Source organism: Notamacropus eugenii, chromosome 4, assembly GCF_028372415.1.
Source record: "Notamacropus eugenii isolate mMacEug1 chromosome 4, mMacEug1.pri_v2, whole genome shotgun sequence".
NCBI lineage: Eukaryota > Metazoa > Chordata > Mammalia > Diprotodontia > Macropodidae > Notamacropus > Notamacropus eugenii.
The window spans coordinates 139,680,275-139,698,737 of NC_092875.1; the positions used below are offsets into that span (position 1 = coordinate 139,680,275).

The following is an 18,463-nucleotide window of genomic DNA, read 5'->3' on the forward strand; positions in this document are numbered from 1 at the left end:
AGGGACTTTCTTTATATATTTCTCTACTCCAAGTTGGGTACAAGGAAGTAATGGTAGAAACAGTACAGACACTTCTCACTTCACAGTGTCTGTGATTGGGGATGCATAGCCACATACGCATAATCCAAGTCTGTCTTTCAAATTTAAAAGATTGTGCTTAACAAACATAAGATTGAAGTGCTCTGCTTAATAATAAATAAATTTCAAAACCTAACTGTGCACAGTTATATTGGGGTTGCATGTAATTCGGTTGGTTTTTATGTGAGTAATATTTTGAGTTTCAGTCACTTACTTGTAATTTTGGTATATTAACATCTTTAGATATATGGGAAAATGAACAACAGGACAGAAATGGTAAAAGTTTGACTACATTTACCAGTACAAATGAGTATTACCTTAAATCAGGCCTATGTATAAATATTTTTGACTGTTCAATTGTGTTAACTGTCTGAATGTTTTTCACATGGATTGGATGTTGTAAGTCTTCATTTAAAGGGTTTGTCATGAACATCACAGCAGTTTCATTCGAACAAACATTTTTAAATCCAACAAATGTGGAATCTAAAACAAAAACAATATAAAATTATCTACCATACTTATTATTTAAAAGTAATAATGACATATAGACATTTTGTATAGCATTCTCATCTCACAAATTTATCTGCCAATCGCACTTTGTACAATGGGACCTTTCTGTTTGGGGAGGATGTTATTCTTTTGTTGGCCCTACTATTCACAGGTCCTAATGTATTGCATTTATTTAGAAATAGGAACTCAAAAAGAAATGGCAACACTGGCAAATATATACTTAACTGTCCATTTTGCAAGTTCTTGCTATTTTTATTCCAAAAATAGGTAGTCCAACTGGAGAATAAGTTTTAATAGGATACCTCCATCTTTATCATATTGTCTTTATAGCTCTGTGTTCTGAATTTTAAAAGAAATGTAATTATCTGTACTCCTTAATGAAATATGGCTTTATTGCAAAGTCCATTTTTATCCCAATATATTGTCTTTAATTCTCTGGAACACATTTGTTATAGGATTTAGGACTGGAGGGAACCTTGGAGATCATCTGGCCTAACCTCTCATTTTACAGATAAAGAACTTCATTAAAATCAATATGAAATGTTCCATTCAAACTCCATGTAAGATTTTAAATTGGTTCCCTGCCATCAAAGGAATACTAATATTCTGAGACAGTAGCCTTAAGTCAATAACTGTAAAATGAGGGAAAAAATGTAGTTAAGGGAGTTTGAGTCCAAATTTCTCTCAGGAGCCTTCCCCTTTGTAGAAATAACTCCCTAAAATGAAATCCTAAAGAAATTTACTATAGAAAATTGGGTTGAAGTAAGCAGACTCTTTCCTTGCATGCCTAATGAAAATCAGCAATCTATGCTTGTCTGTGTGAGCTGCTATTATGATCATAACCATTTTAATTTCCTTTCTCAAAAGTCAAGCAATTGTTCAGCCCTTCAGTTCCCCAGGTAATATAACAGAGAACCATTTTTGAAATTTACCCTTCTGACCTTTGACTTTTTTCTTATCTTGATTCATACAAATATTAATTTTAAGCTTTGTTTTCCTTTTAGATGTAACTATGAAATATTTACAGTGATTTCCTCTTTCACTTTCAAATTTCATCAGACAATTTGCTAATTAAAAATTTTAAACCTACCAGAAACTTCCAGCAATCCACTAATAGCATTATAACTCATGAGTCCTGCATGGGCTTTCCTTGGTGCCATGTTGTGTGCAGAGGCAAAGGTAGGCCAACAGATTCCACTTCTCCCTCCTTGTCCCAAAAGGAAAAAAACAATAAAATTTAGGTAAATGTTTATTTGTACAGGCAAATCTCAATTTTGCAAAATACTTTACCTGAGGGAGGTCTGGCGCTCCGATGGGCAGCAGTAAGTTCAATATTGGGATCATCATTGGTGAGGACATCAGAACAGTTAAATTGGGGGCTGCTTCCTACAACTAACAAGTTCTAGAAAACAGTCATTTATTACATCTGTGATAATATTAAATATTCCTAGGAATAGTAATAATATTTTACCTGAATATAATCAAGAATTTTAAAACACTAGATTAGAAGCTAAGGTGAATCCTCCAAAAAGGTTCATTATTCTTTGGAATCTTTTTTTTTTTTTTTTTTTGCTATTCTAGCAGTACTTTGTGAGAGAGTTTTCATTTCTTACCTTAATCCGTACTGTTTTTTTAGAAATTTTGTGAGATGTTGCAGCTGGAAGATATATAATGGGAAGAATTCCCATTCCATTGTCAACCAGGGTCACATTAGAGACTTGCACACTCTCTGTGGTCTGCAAAACATTTGTTTTTTGTACCATCGTCCTATGGACAACTAATAACAAAAATTAATAAATTGCTAGGAATAAAGCACAATTACCTGAAAATAGATGCCATAATCCCAGCATTTCCAAACTGTAAATCCCTGTATATGAGAGCACCCAGGGAAGCCATCTTGGTTCATATAAACACCATATAAACCTCCATGGGCTTCATTGTTATGCCATTTTCCTGCAGAATTAGTTTGATCTGGAAAGAATATACAAAATTGAATAATTAAATGAGTAAAGCATGATCTCTGTCTTTATTAAGGGCTTCACTTTTTAGTTTAACAAAACTATGACAAGTGACATATTTCTGACTTAATTTTATATGGTGACCAAATAATGTTATATTTGTCATTTGTAGGTCATCTGACTGACTGCTCAGATTATTATTTGAGATGATATATTCATGTTTGATTTTTTTGATATATTGTTCTCCTTTTATTTTAAAAATCCATTTATTTAAAAGAAAGTTTCCTAAAATATACCACATGATTAAAATAAAATTCTCTGAAATATTTTTTATGTAAGACTTGTGGGAGATTGCTTCTTGATCCTTCTATAATAAAGGGTTCTTGACCCTTCACCCATTTAAAGAGATATAAAGAACAAAGGAGGCAGGGTGGCATGGTAGATTGAGCCACAAAAACCAGAGTTCAAGTTTCACCTCTGACACATCCTGGCTGTGCAGTCCTGGACAAATCACTTAATCTCTTAGAACTCTAGTCAACTTCCTATGACTGTTAATTGGAGAGCTTGGGTAGAGGGAGTTTCCTCACCTACGAGTTTCCTATGCCAATCAATCACAAGTCCTAAAGCAGAGAATTCCTTAAGTGCAATATGAGATATTTAAAAGGGACATGCTGTTTGTGAGTAATATTTATCATTATTATTATGCATATAGTGAGAGAAAATATGGCACAGCACATAGAAGAAATTATCTGAATTCAGGAAGGCCAGGGTTCAAGTTTCGAATCTGGTACTTTTCTAGCTCCTGCCCTAGGCAATCTCCTGTCTTTGGGTTATAGAGGAGTTTCAGCAAAAGGAGTTCTTTCTTTATGCTGATCAATTACAGCTTTGGATCAATATATTTAAGCAAACACCTATGGTTAGGAATCATATTTTGACATTCAATAATTTGGTAAAACAAAATCATTTTATAAAAAGGTTGTAGAAAATTTATAGACTTTAAACTATTAAATCAAAGAAATATTAACTTGATTACTTAAGTTATTAAGACAATTTAAAACTATAATTAGAGTATATATCATGACATCAGTTCTTTCTAATGTCAAAAATGCTTAATTTTTTTAAAAGGATATGCTTTAAAAAGGGAATATAAAAATAATGATTATCTCTTTTGAACCCAAGAACTTCAGAACTGTCTAGAGAAATGTTGGTTCAAATCTTCAGTATACCCCTGCAGAAAGAAACTTTTTAAAAGGAATAGTACAACTTTGGAATTAATGTTATTTTTCCCAATGAGTAGTTCTGTTGCCTTTAACTTGATTCTTTCTTCCAAGAATCTCTGAAACTTAGAATTAGTAAACCTCTCTCTCTCTGCCTCTCTCTCTCTCTCTCTCTCTCTCTCTCTCTCTCTCTCAAATGAAAAGAGTGAATTCACCATAGCTCCAAGTAAATGATAGTTTTTTTGTGTATTTAAGCCAGAGACATTGATTGTGTGAGGTGCTTAGAACACAGATTTTAATAAAACTCCCCTTAAAAGTCCCCAATTGTCTTTGGGATTCTATATTATCTTAGAGCAGTTTCGCTTACTCTGTAATAGGAAGAAATGATGTCACTTAATGCATTATACTGCCTTTTCTTTCAATCAAATGGCAGATGATCTATGCTATAGATAGGCTGCATAGCAAAAAACTTACCTGCACATGGTTCACCATCAATATGATAACCAATTCTTTCAAATCCTGCAACAACATTATCCTGTAATATTGTATTGGTACCCATATTAATCTAGTACAAAAATAAAGGAAATACTTTGGGTTAGGTAATCATATAACAGAAATAACGCAATATGTAGATTCCTCTGTTCCATGTGTACATTACAAAACCTACCATCTTTGTCTCCATTGTAAAAGATAAAACAATTAAAATTAATTACACATCCAATTTGAGCTTACGTTATGCTATTAAATTACAACGGAATCCTGATATAATGCTGTTCTCGAGGCTCCTAGGATTGCCTCATAGATTGAAACGATCTTATAAAAGACTTTTGATATTTTAGTAACTAAACTCCTTTTGATAGATTTCATGATTAACCTGCCTTATGTCCAATTCCACTCTATTAAAAGTAGTGTTATATTCCTGACTATTTCTTTTACTTCTTTGGGCTTCTATTTTTGGTATCTATTTGACTTACTTACTAAAAAAGAATATAGACATAATTATAAAGGATTATTAAGCCTCAGTAAGCCATTAGAATTATTTTAAATTAAATACATTAGAATAAAAAATCTAGTTCCTGTTGAACATATTTACTGAAATGGGTATTTTCATAAGTCAAGTAGAATAAGAGGATAAAATAAAAATGCATAACTATTCTCATTTTTTAAACATGGGAAATGATCAAATGATCAATCAAAGGAAAATATTCTAAGACCAAGGAATATTAAATCACATTATTTCAAAAACAAGAGTTTCAAAAAAACAAACTAAAGCTAAATGAGACAAGTACAATTAAGTTATATCAATTAGCTAGAGATCTGGAGGCAATATTCAGTTATTTCCTCTTGCAAAAGATTTTAGATAATTTACAGAGACTAGAATAAAACATTTTTTATTTCTCAGACCCTTATAACAAAATAGGAACTGAGATAAAGACTAGACCTGTGTTCTTATTGGCCAAGGGTGAGCAAATTCCCTTTATCAATGTAGCTTGATATCTACTTTCTCTGCAATTTATAGTTTTAGAAAGCTGTCTAGAGGTTTGAGAGTCTAAGTTCAGGGTCGTGCATACAGTGCACATCAGAGGTGAAATTTAAACCTAGGTTTTCCTTTTAGAACATCTTTATCCACTATACAATGTTGCCTCTCTATAACATATCACATTTAATATGAGTACTATACTATATTAATAACTGAGCAAATACGAAACTTATACTTTCTTCTTATTCTTTCAAAGGATACTATGGGCTTCTTAAGATGGTGAAGCTATCTTTTTCACTTACTTTCTTAATGGTGGAGTTAAGGCTGTGATTTCATTAATATAGGGAACTCCCAGAAAAGGAAGATCCCCCTATCAATGCAGGCCACCACTTTCTTTCCAACTTAGAATCTCAGAAAATTGACTACAGCAATGAAAGGTTAAGTTTCTTGCTCAGGCTGACCCAGATATTATGTATCAGAGGTAGGACTTGAATATAGGTATTCCTAGTTTAAAGGCTCTCTATCTCTCTCTTTCTGTCTCTCTTTGTCTCTCTCCACCATCTCTCTCTCTACCTTCTATCTTTATCCTCTATTTCTAGCTATTTCTATCCACTATCTCTACCTACTATCTCTAACTCTATCACACTGCCCCTACATTGATAGAATAAATGAAATATAAGGGGGAGGAAATTGTAGCATCCCTCCCCAAAATCCTTTTCTTCTCCATATTATACTTTGCTCCTCCTAATTCCATCCTCTTTTAGCCAAAGAATTTTGACAACACATTCTATAAACTTCAAGATATCCAGGAAAGGTCAAATGTAATAACAGCAGGAAAATATTAGTAAATTCACTTATAAAATCATGTAGTATTTATACCCAGAAGGTATCTTAGAGATTTTAGGGACCATCCTTTTGCTAAGACAACCATGAGAAAGGTGTGAAGAGATTTAGAACTTTACCAATTTACCAATTAGCACTAATCCCTGGGATCATAATCAAATATTTAGAGTTTGAAAGCAATGAAAAATTTTAGAGGGGGAAGTGATAAAGTGAGGAAAAAATTATATGAATATTAAGAAAAAAGAGACTCAGAACATGTAGTGCTCTCCTCTTCCTCCTTATATTCCTCCTCATCACCATTCACATTTATGTAGAGCTCTATAATTCAATTTCCAATGAGGTTTTTGTTGTAAATACTGTCTTCATAATCCCATAGTGCATAAGTGTCAGATGAGGGTTTTGAATCCAGTTCTATTCTCACTGCAAGTTCAGGACTCAGTTTACTATGTCTATGTCAACAAGAGAAACATAATTTAATTTGACCTATCATAGCACTGCATCAGTTATCATCTAGGCAAGATAGGTTTTCCCTAGGATGGTGAACTGGCTGCCTTGTGTGATAAATTTTCTTTTAGAGAAGATATTCAACAGATTCATGCATTACGTAGAGAGTTGAATTAGATAACCTCTAAGATCCCTTCTAACTTTATGGAGTTATAAATTCCTTCTTAGTACCTCAATTGCTGCATGCCACAGTGTTGAAGTTAGTTCTTTCTTGTTTTGGTATGTTCCTGGCCAAACTGAAAAACTAACCAAATTCCCTCGTACTCGGTTTCCATTTCCCCATATCTTTAAGCCTGCAAATTAAAAGAAAATGCAAAAAGTAGACAAATAAAATTACCAATAAAGTTATTTTTCCAGTTTGGAGTCTTTAGTACTTTATAGTTCATTGTATCTTACACAGAAACAGCATTGCTTACCTTCACTAAGGATGGGAGGAAAAATTGATGACTAGTGAATAAAGAGTAATAATCTTGCCTTGTGGAAAGAGTGACAACTGTTATGTGAGCTGGGATTGTTTTCAAATAGGTAGAGAGGCTGTTGGGTTTCCTTGCCTCCTGAAGCATAAAGGGGCCAGTCTACAAGGTGCTGATGTCAATCATTCCTCTAAAAATGCAGGAATACCATTCCTGACCTATTATGGCAAGCTGACAATATGATTGCAGAGATGGAGGGGATTAACCATTTTATCTAAGTTACTGTGTTTTAAATTTTAGCATTATGTCCTTTTTATTCTTTAGTATGGGTAAAGTTGTTGCAATTTTATAAGCCACAAATGCCTCACAGAATTCTAACCTTTGGGTGGAATCAATGAAGTGATCTGAGTCAGGTTGGGCATAGAATATGCCTCATTAGTAAGTCATCATTTTATATTTTCAAACTAAAATCTGTTAATTATTGTAATGAGAGTTAAAGATCTTCCCTGCCCATTAATAGGCCTCAGGTAGAACCCATTAAGGGAAACTTGAGGAGGGGAAGCTTGGTTGGGGGAAGGCCCAGACCTTTTGTTAATTTCTAATGAGGTACTGGGTCACAAGGGATGCCCTCTGGCTCTGAAAAGTGTATATATACTCTGAGGTGAGGTTTTGCTTTGGGGTTTACTCTTTGGAAGAAGGTTTATGTGCCAGATGAGACTCTGGGTAGCTGTTAAGGAGGGCCCCGGCTTCTCTCTCTGGTAAGTACATATGTATGTAATGGTCAGACAGTTGATCTGTGATGTATGTACTGCTTATGGTTAGACAGTTAGAAGCCCTGTCTGTTGGTCTTTATTTCTCTGCATGTATTTTCTCTGTGGTTTAATATGTGATTAAAGAAGACTGCTGACCCCTCAAAAGTTGCTTTCCTTTTAGAAAAACAGATCTAAAAACCTGTACTAGCAGGTCATCCTAGATGTGTCAGGGTACTTGCTGCTACAATTATTTATACTTATGACTCACTGTTAAAATACTTTGTATTTAAACTACATTGATGCCAAACCATCAGTTATGACCAGTAATAATTTCTTCCCTTTTCTATTAAGTTTAATGAAACATGAAACCTAAATGTAAGATTCAGGCCAAAACATTTATTTTACCTTCTCCCACAGTTAAATGAATGATGTTATCCTCAATGTCCAAGCCACCAGTACCAAACACACCAATTGCTGGAGAAAAACTGTTGTGAAAAGCACAACCACGTACATAAGATGAGCCATACTCTTGAACCTATAAAGAAAAAAAAAACACTGGGACTCAGTTTATGCATTTGAAGTAAAGATGAAATTCATTTCAAGAAAAAACAATATATTTGCAGTAAATATTATTTTCAGAAGAAACCTCTTGGGGAAAAAACACAAAAAAATTGTTTCCCTTTCTATGACGAGATTGTCTAGGTTTTACCTGAATATATATATATATTCTGAATATATATACATATATTCCTATATATATATGCATGTATATAGTCTACATATGTCTGCAAAATCTGTTTAGCTTAGACATTTAGAGCTAAAAGGCAGTTCAGTATCTTCTAGTCCAACATCATTATTTCACAGATGAAAAAAGAAAGGCCCAGAGAGGTAAGATATTTGCTGAATATTATGTAATTTGTGAGTGACAGAACCAGGACTAGAACCCAGGTATCCTGACTCAGTATAGAGTGTTTGTGTGTGTATTTTTAAAAACTATTTCACGATCTCTCTCTTTAGGCTGCTTTTATTAAATTATAATAATAATAATAAACGATCACCTCCACATTTTGAAGGCTGGAGACATTATTTCAGTAACAAGTCCCTCCTTCGTTATTTGGTAAACAGCAATTCCCTCTCATTCCAAAAGATGATGATTTGGACAAAGTTAACTTCATTTGATATGTTCTCATTTGGAAAAATATTTTTTGGCAATATGAAGTAAATAAATAACCATGCAATATAAAACAAAGTCTTACCTCTTCACTTTTAAAAATCTTTGTTTCTTCCACTGAGCTAAAGCAAATTACACAAATGAAATGGACTTCTAATTTCTTTTAAAAAAAATAATGTGAAATTTATTATGGCATCTGAGGACTTACTAAAATATTAACTTAAAAGTTGGTTATTTAAATTAATTAGGATAAATTATAAATATTTCTGTATCCATATAAATATACATGTGTGTATTTATATACATATAAAAATACAAACCTGTCCGAGGTTAAGAAAAGCCAGAGAATATCTTGGATCCATATTATCTCTGTAGCCTTCCTGTCCACTGTGATAAAATTCAACATTACTGATTCTTGCATTTCCTAAGGGAAACATATATTGAGTTATATAGTTTTCCTGTGAAATAGCTACATTAAAATAGTATAGAAAGACTGAATAAATTCTTTAAAGGTTCCGTGGAAACTTAAATTGACCAATTTTTACTTTTCTCCTTTGTGCCCAAGCAAATCAGATGTTATTCTACCTCAAATTTAAATTCTGATGTTCTGGATTGCTTTTAGTACTTTTGATTACTATTTGTATATTACGTATATCAGAAGTGGTAGGAACATAACAAAAGGCAGCTTCTCAGTGACTGACACATAGTAGGCACTTAATAAATGCTTACTAATTAACTGAATGATTTTCTAGAAGTCAAATAAGAAGAAGGGAAGGAGAAAGAAAATACAAATGCTCTAGAGAGACTGAGGAAGGGATGACACTTTTGAATTTGGCCAAAAGAGGTGACAATATACTCTGGTGAAGAAGGATACCAGAGAAAGATGAAATCAAAAGCTAGATATTAGGGGATCAGGAAGGAACAGGGCAGGGAGGAGGCAAGGAATTAGACTAATGCTCCCTTTGAGAGAAGAGGCTATCCTGGTAAAGAATCCATTTTAAAGTTTTTTCTTGTTATCTTTCTCTAAGTAGATTTGTCTCTAGGAGGTAGAGAAGGCAGCATATGTGACAAACTTCCAAATGAATGATCAATGAGGGGAAAGAAAGTGTTTAGAAAGAAGGTAAGTGGTAAGATTCTAGGACATTTCGTATTTTCTGTTTCTCTTCACTCATCCATCTTTCTATTTATAATTTATCCATCTCAAAGACTCTCAAAGTATATAGAGAAAAAAAGACAGATCCTTGGAAAATACCACATTAAAGAATTGTAATTTGGTCTATTATTCTAGCCTATCAAAGTCTTTTTAGATCTTAGTTCTGAGACCAAATTTATAGATTCCCCTCAGCTTGATGTTATCTGTAAATGTGATAAGCATGACATTCACTGAAAATTTTGTATAGAACATGGCCAAGGATAGAGTGGCATTCTGCTAGAGACGTATCTAGTTTGATAATTTGGTTCCAATTACAATGACACTTTTTAATCCACCTGATTGTATCATCATTTAGTTACCATTTTTCTAGAAAGACAATTATGGTACAAAGGTAAACAGTGATAGATTTGGAATCAGAGAATCTGGGTTCAAATTCCAGCTCTTCTAATTACTCTCTGTGTAATCTTGGGGAGCCATTTCATCTTTCAGAGCCTCATTAGTATAATGGAGGAGTTGAACTGAATGAATTCAGAGTTCCTATCACCTTTAAACATATTATCTTATTACCTTCATCTTATCCAGAATACCTGTGAAAGACTCATCAAATGACTTCCTTAAATCTAGGGGTTAACATTCTCTGCTCCTTCCCAAACAGTATAGCTTGACCTATTCTTGAACAACCCCTGCTGGTTTATCCTAATTTCTGCTTCTCTTTAGAGTTAATACTGGCTGAGAGCAGAGTAGGGAGCTATATGCTTGGTAGGAATGGGATTTGCGACAGTTTTTCAGTCCCAATTGCTTCTGTTCCCTCAGAGTCTAATTTTTAGTTCCTGTTTCTTTTCTAACTTGGGGCTGAACAGTCAACTTTTTTTGCATGTGCTCTGAATAAGAAATGAAGTCTTTTTTTAGAGCAACTGAAGTTTCATTTCTTGTGCCTTAATAATTGTATGCTAAAGAAGATTTAAAAAAAACACCACCACAATTCTAACCTAATAGCATTTAAAGATGATTCTTTCTGAATACCAATTTTAAAATGGTCACAGAGGCAAGATAATGAGGGGGTACTTCAACTATATGTGTATCTACCATGCCCTGTGTTGTATACCTTCATTTCCCCCCCCCCCCACTCCTCAGCTTCCTTTTATGTACTATGCTCCCTCATCAGAACAGAAGTTCCTTGAGGGCAGGAGTCCTTCCCCCTTATATTGTATTCCCAGCACTTAGCACAGTGCCTGTCATATGACAAGCAGTTAATAAATGCTTACTGACTTGACTAGGCTAGAAGTACAGGCATGCACAGAGACTGACCCAGGTGTATCTGTACACTCAACACACACACTGTCCACACCTAAAGCTGAAAGTTTTATTCTGGCTTAAAAAAAGGAGCACCTGAAAAGTATGACTTGCTTACAATTTCATCTCCCATAACAGTAGATGAAGTAACTTCCAGGGTCAGACAAATATTTAGTGTGTGAGGCTGGAGTTGAACTTCAGATCCTGTATTCCATCCACTATACCACCTAGCTGCTTCTGAACAAATGCTGGATTTGGAGTTGGGAAGACCCAGGTTCAAATCCTGGTCCTGACAATGTGACCACGAACATATCACTTAGCCTGCCTGAGCCTCAGTTTCCTTATCTGTATAAAGGAGATAATTATACAAATAATTGCTACAGCACAATTTTGTTTTAAGGATCAGATGAAATCATATATGTAAAGTGCTTTTCAAACCTTAGAGTATTATATAAACATTATCAATTAATATGATTGTCAATAAAATAATAATAGCTAGCATTATATAGTTCTTTGAGATAGGCAAAGAGGAATGGGAATCTCTCAAAAATGAAATTGTGACAATTAAATCACAAAGTATCCCAGGGAAGATGAAAGGATAGCTAAATAAATCAATATAACTACTGAACTGAGGTTTAACAAAAGATGAAAGAAGAGTACACAGAATGCCAGACAATTATATTAACAGTTTTTTAAAAAAAGGGTTTGGTCCAAGAATAGCAAAGTGATAGACCATTCCTTGGTAATGATGGTGTGATATTAAGATATGATACTGAGAAAGAAATATTCAGTTATTATTTTTCTTCTACTTTGTAGTTTGATAGGGCAAAAGAAACATGGTATCAAATGAAATGAAGAACAAGAAAAGTGAGGAGATTGTATCTAGCCATTTTGAACATGTCCAAGTTATCAGACTCATAAAAATATATCCTAATGTACTGAAAAAAAATGGATAGATATGATTGTTGAATAATTGTCAGTATTCTTTGGGAAGACATGGAGAACAGTAAGAAGGCAGAAGACTGGAGGAAGACATGCATTTTTTAAAGGGAGCCTGTAGTATCATAACATCATCTTTTTCTGTTTTTTGACTGAGTATTCACCAATCTCAGCAAAGCTTTTGATAGTTTTCCCTAATATTTATTTGAACAAGATGGAAAAATGTGGGCTGCATATTGGTAGCTATAAGGCTTCATATCTATTGTACCCTCAAAAGTATTAATTAATAGAGTGCTATCACCTTAGAGGAGAATGTAATATAGGATTAGGCTATGTCTTGTTCAAAATCTCTTATCAACTATTGAAGGGAAAACATGCTTATGAAATCTTCATATGACACAAAAGCAGATGTTATTGCTAATGAGGAGATAGCATGACACAAATAACCACAGACCTGTTGATTCTTCCTTTCTGGAATGTCTATAATCCCTTATCCACAAGCCTATTTTGGACTGTTAGTACTTCTTTATGCTGGCCTCCTAACTGATCTTACCTTGAGGCTCTTCCCTCTCTTCCACTGTGTTCAGATTTAGAACCTCATGAGATCTCAAATTTTAAGACCTCTAGTGTTGCCAGATTAATCTCCCTAAAGCCAGAAATGTCACCTGGCATTTAAAGCCGTCTTTGATTAGATGGGAAACAGTCTCATTTCCTGCTATTCATCTGCATATATACCCTGAGCTTCAGTCAAACTCAACTTCTTTCTATTTACATACTCAGCATTTTCCTAACTGTGCTTTTTTTGAAAGCTATCCTTTTATATTTGGAATGTTCTTCCCCATCAACTCTGCTCACCTGCCTCTTTCCTACCCTTTTAAGAGTCAACCTATATATTATCTCTTCCATCAAGTTTTCCCTGATCCCACCACTGGAAGGAACCTCTCCATCATCTCAGGAGTCATAGCAGTTGGAATCTCCTTATTATATTTTTGTTCTATCTTTAATTTGAGTTATCTGTGCATGTTTTATATCACCCTACTAGGATTTAGTTAGTCTATAGCTTTTCTTGTTTGTATCCCTTCATAGTACTTACCATAATGTTTTGTGCATAGTAAGAGCTCAATAATGTCTGCCCAATGGATATTTGAAAGATACTCAATAAATTTTACTAGATTCCTATTCTCCTTATGATGAGATATATGAAGTGGGAATTGGTCAATGAGAACTCAGTCTTCAGGAGCATACACAGTACAATTCTCCAAGTGGAAATAGAGTGAGCTTGCTTTGGGGCATATACAGTAGAGGGTCCATGCTCTACCCATAAAGGATTGTATGTGGCAATGCACATGCTCTCAAGGACTGGACTCATATTGGCCAGTCCTCTATTACACAGAAACTTTTCCATTTAGTTTTTTAAAGCTCTTCACAGTCTGGCCCCAACCTACCTTTCTAGCCTCAGTGGACATTACTCCCTAACCTTCACTCTGCCATCCTGTCAAATTGGCCTTCTCTTTTTTACTTATCCATGTCTCTCTCTCTCTCTCTCTCTCTCTCTCTCTCTCTCTCTCTCTCTCTCTCTCTCTCTCTCTCTCTCCCCCCTGTCTCACACACCTGAAATATACATCATCCTCACCTCTGCCTCTTTTCCTTTAAGACACAACAAAAGTGTCACTTTTCTACATGAATGAAGCTTTCCCAGTTGCTAGGGCCCTTTCTCTTATGCCACCTTGTATTTAACTCCTTTATACATATTTGTTTATAAATTATATTTATGTTGCATATATTTTTATATATACTTTCTGTCTCCCCAATTAAAATGTAAGCTTATTACGGGTAGGTCTTATTTCCTTCTTTGTGTTTATATCCCCCAGTACCTAGCACAGTACCTGAGACATAGTACATAGTAATAAATATTTGTGGAATGACTGTATCAGTTAAGAAACCACCTTTATCCCCTTTATGTAGAAAATAAACAAAATTTACATTAAGTAAACAATACCTTTGTAAGTCACCATGTTTTCAGTGAATGAGCTGACCAACACTCTTGCTCCAAATGATTCCTTGAACAGACCTGGATAATCTTCACCAATTATTTTAATATTCCTGCTCAGTATACCAACATCAGCCGCCAATGTGTAGTTCTGGCCTGTGTCTTGTATCTGATATCTTTCAGCTGCAAAAAAAATTTAAATTATACAATTATTGATTCTAAGAAACAGCTATTTTTATGAGTCAATTTTCTTTCCAAAGTAAAGTGATGAAGACCTTTCTATTTGTAAAATGTCAGCATAAATGTACAGTAAATTAAAACTTAACCATGTTGATTTACATATTCAAATGTGCCTATATTGCATGTTGAAACTGTCACATTTTTTGTTTACAGATTGAAATGTAACTAAAAATATTTCTTCAAAATTATTTCAATACTATGAATATAATCAACGATTTTGGAGTTATTTATTAGTTCCTGGAGGTAGCTTGTAATCATCTTAAATTATTCACTAAAATATGGCTGTGTGGTAAATTAAGAAGCTTATTATCCTTTTGATAGATGAGGAAATTAAATAGGATGGTTAAATGATTTGCCAAAATGAAAAACTGCTTCAACTTACCTAAGGTCAATGCCTTAGTTTGCCTTGTGTACCTTATAGCATTGTATATTATCCACAGAATCGTGGCATTACAGAATTTGAGAGTTGGAAATAATTTCACGAGCCACATAATTGAAAAAAATTACATTGATTATTAAACAAGTCTGGCTTTTTTTCCCTCTGACTGTTAATGTCATTAGGTTATATTAATAATAGATGTTATTAAATCGTAGAATTTTGCAACTTGAAGCAGTAATAGAGACCATCCAGTCCAACTTGCTAAGTTTACCAGTGAGTTCAAGGTCAAAGAGCCACTTACTAGTGGCAGAGCCATAACTTGAATCCAGAACCTCATACTCTATGTCCAATGCTCTTTCCATGTAAAAGTTCACTCATTTTTTGCTATCTACTGAAAATCCAATTTAATGTCTGATATTTAGTGCAAGAAATGGTTGAGTTCATTTAAAGTTATATGTTTGCTAGCAAAACATATTTTTTAAAATTGCTTATATCCTATTTGACATTGATGGGAACTCTGACTTCAGCTGTTTTGTATTTGCTCTTTTCCTCTAGGTCAGGGGTGAACATGGAAAAGGTCTATAAAGGAAAATCAGATAGTTAAGGATTCAGTAGGAATGAGGGCATATTATCCACAAATATTCCATACAATCAGCAAACTTCCTGATTGACTGAGAGTGAGTCTGAGACCACTGAGTTCAATGTATTCAGATGGGCCTATTTCAAATGGGAGGGAGGTTCCAGGGTAGGCGACACCATTTTCTTTTCGGACCATGAAAAAACTAGATGAGGTGGTGTAGAGCCTATTAGAGAGGGTTATGCACCAAGCCTAGCATGAAGAGTTATATAGACTAAATTAGAATATATTTTAATTATCTTACTCTGGTGTATTACTTATGAATTTGTATCAATTAGTATCATATCAGGTGGTGGGGGGAACCTGGGGGGAACTCAACACATTGGCATATACTAAGTACTTAATAAATGCTTGCCAAATGATAGATTTCTGGAAGAGCTATCCTTATAATCTGTAATATGTGCTAGGGATAAGAGAAAAATGAAACAGTTACTGGATTAGGGAATCCAGGTACATTGGCTATGACACAAGATGAAAGCTGGATGGGACATTTATTAGATACTTGCTATGTGACATGTATTAAACCAAGCATGGGGGAAGCATTTATAGCTGCCATTGCCATCAAGAACCATTCATTCTAATGGGGAAAGACAACAGGTAAAAGGAGGCTGGTAGGTAAATGGGGATATATATAATTGAATACAGGGGGCATGGCAGAGAGAGTGCAGAAACTGGTATGGAGGTCTGGCTTCCAAATAAGTTGGGCAAAAAGCTCATGTATTGGAGCCAGAAGAGAAGTTCCACCTTCCAGTGATGTAGAGATGATCAGAAAGTATAGAATAAGGGGGAAGGTAATGAAGTTTCAATTCAGGGAACTCATGTTCTGGGACCTGAGATGGGAGAAAGCATGGTGCATTAAGAAGAGAGTTCAAAATTTAGGGAAGTAGTCAAAGGTGAAAAGTGGAGCATCCTAGGTCAGCTTTAAGGAGGAGTAGGAATCTGGCAAATTGATTTGATTATAGCTTAAGAAAAAGATAGTCATTCTAGAATTTCAAGGACCTAGGTACAAATCCCACCTCTAATATTTACTACTTGTGTGACCTTGGCAAATCATATCACTTCCTTGAGCTAGATGGTCTATGATATCCCTTCTACCTCTCTACATCTATGATATTATGATCCTGTGGGTTTTTTGTTAAGAAACTCACATTTTTAAAAGATTTGCCTCAGTTCCATAATCAAAAAAATGGTGCAAAGCAATTTCTATGCAAAGTTCTTTCTAATTAAAATGCAAATGATAAAATCTGCTGAATTTTTTTGGCCTTGAAATTACCATCTTGAGAGATAAAAAGCCAGCACATAAAAATCAAAATATATGACAAAAAAAATGAAGGAAATACTTCTCTAATGTACTTTGTTGGAACTGTTACTTAAATTAATCCCTCTGTTCCTGTTCCTTACATATAACTTCAAGTGATTTAAACTATCATAACATTAAGACAGTGTTTTATTTGGGTCAGAAGATCCAAGTTCAAATCTTGTCTCATCTATTTACTATTACGTAATTTCAGATTAAAATACCTAACATCTTTGGACCTCACTTTCCTCATTTCTAAGACTAGGAATTTAAATTAGACAACCTCTAAAGTTTGTTACGGGCAGCTAGGTAGCACAATGGATAGAGTGCTGTGTTCTGGAGTCAGGAAGACTCATCTTTCTGAGTTCAAATCTGGTCTCAGACACTTACCCTGGCTAAGTCAACTTAACCCTATTCACCTCAGTTTCTTGGAAAAATGAGGTGGAGAAGGAAATAGCAAACTAGTCTAGTATCTTCTCCAAGAAAACCCCAAATGAGGTCATGAAGAGTCAGACATGACTGAACAACTCTTTTATAACTGTAGATCTTATGACCCTATGAACTTTTCATCCTATTCTCTATCCCTTTCTCTTGTAAATGTGAATATTCAATAACATTTTAATCATAGTTTTTTTTGTGCTATAAAACAACCTACCGATGTGAGTATAGGAAAGAGAATCATTTAGGATAAAACTTCTTTGATCAGCCAGGATTTGGGTAATCCTTCTGGTTTCTGTTTGTCTGGAATCATAGCTTGTGGTTGTTATCACAATATCTTCTCCCACCTTATAAAAATTCAAAGCAAAAATTCAAGAATCACTTTCAAGTGGTAGGTTTAGAATTTAATTTGTATAGTGAGTTATTATAATTCCACAATTATAAAAGAAACCAATAGCATTTTAGCTGGTTATTGTAGTGATTAGTACAGCTTGGTACTAGAAAAAAAAGGAAATCTCTAATTGAAATAAGGCCTGGTTTGAGTTACTAGTTCTTTTGAATCATCTCTGACTTTCTTCTATATCTCATTTCTTCATTTTGAGAGATCATAGTACCATAACATTGTGCAATAAAACAGACAAAAAACAAATTTGTCAATATTTATATTAAAACATGCCAGGGTATATTCATATTGGGATTCAGTAAAAACTATTACTTCAAATTGATAATTCCATCCTGTTGAAAGTTGTTAGATGCAAAGGAAATTTGAAGTTGGCAAGGACCGTAATCTTAGTCTCACAAAGGATCTAGAAAGTGATCTAATCCATCCTTTTTGGGGGCAGGATTTTTCAGGACTGTGATGGAGCTAGCTCTCACCCACTTGGGAAAGTCTCTTGTTAAATTCTTAGTTTGAGCATTCACATTTCAAAAGCAGCAAACTCTATAAATTAGGGCTTGATTTATTGATTGACTAGTAATAGAGAAAACGTCAGTAATACAGATTAAATTTAAAAGTGTGGCATGCATGCTTTTTTTTTTTTTGAAAGTCAGTTGGTCAACATTTGTCAGCATGTCACTGATTGTACCTAAAATGTTACAAAGAGAAATCAACTATAAAAAGATCCTCTAAATTTTTTGCTGAAAAGGCATTTTTCCCACTTTTCAGTTACAG

The 18,463-nt window shown here is 34.2% G+C and overlaps 1 protein-coding gene across 4 annotated transcripts in view; it reads right to left on the bottom strand.

The window, feature by feature from the left end:
- The window catches only part of PKHD1L1 (PKHD1 like 1), a 193,900-nt gene that overhangs the window by 45,122 nt on the left and 130,315 nt on the right, over positions 1–18,463 (bottom strand). For all 4 annotated transcript variants that reach the window (XM_072603266.1, XM_072603267.1, XM_072603265.1 and 1 more), the window contains 11 exons: positions 17,510–17,639; positions 14,311–14,484; positions 9,247–9,350; positions 8,161–8,290; positions 6,762–6,883; positions 4,238–4,328; positions 2,411–2,559; positions 2,202–2,324; positions 1,879–1,990; positions 1,679–1,795; positions 396–561 (listed from right to left, as the gene is read on the bottom strand). In XM_072603266.1, the coding sequence (XP_072459367.1) occupies positions 396–561; positions 1,679–1,795; positions 1,879–1,990; positions 2,202–2,324; positions 2,411–2,559; positions 4,238–4,328; positions 6,762–6,883; positions 8,161–8,290; positions 9,247–9,350; positions 14,311–14,484; positions 17,510–17,639 (1,418 nt within the window). The remainder of the gene's footprint in view (positions 1–395; positions 562–1,678; positions 1,796–1,878; positions 1,991–2,201; positions 2,325–2,410; positions 2,560–4,237; positions 4,329–6,761; positions 6,884–8,160; positions 8,291–9,246; positions 9,351–14,310; positions 14,485–17,509; positions 17,640–18,463) is intronic.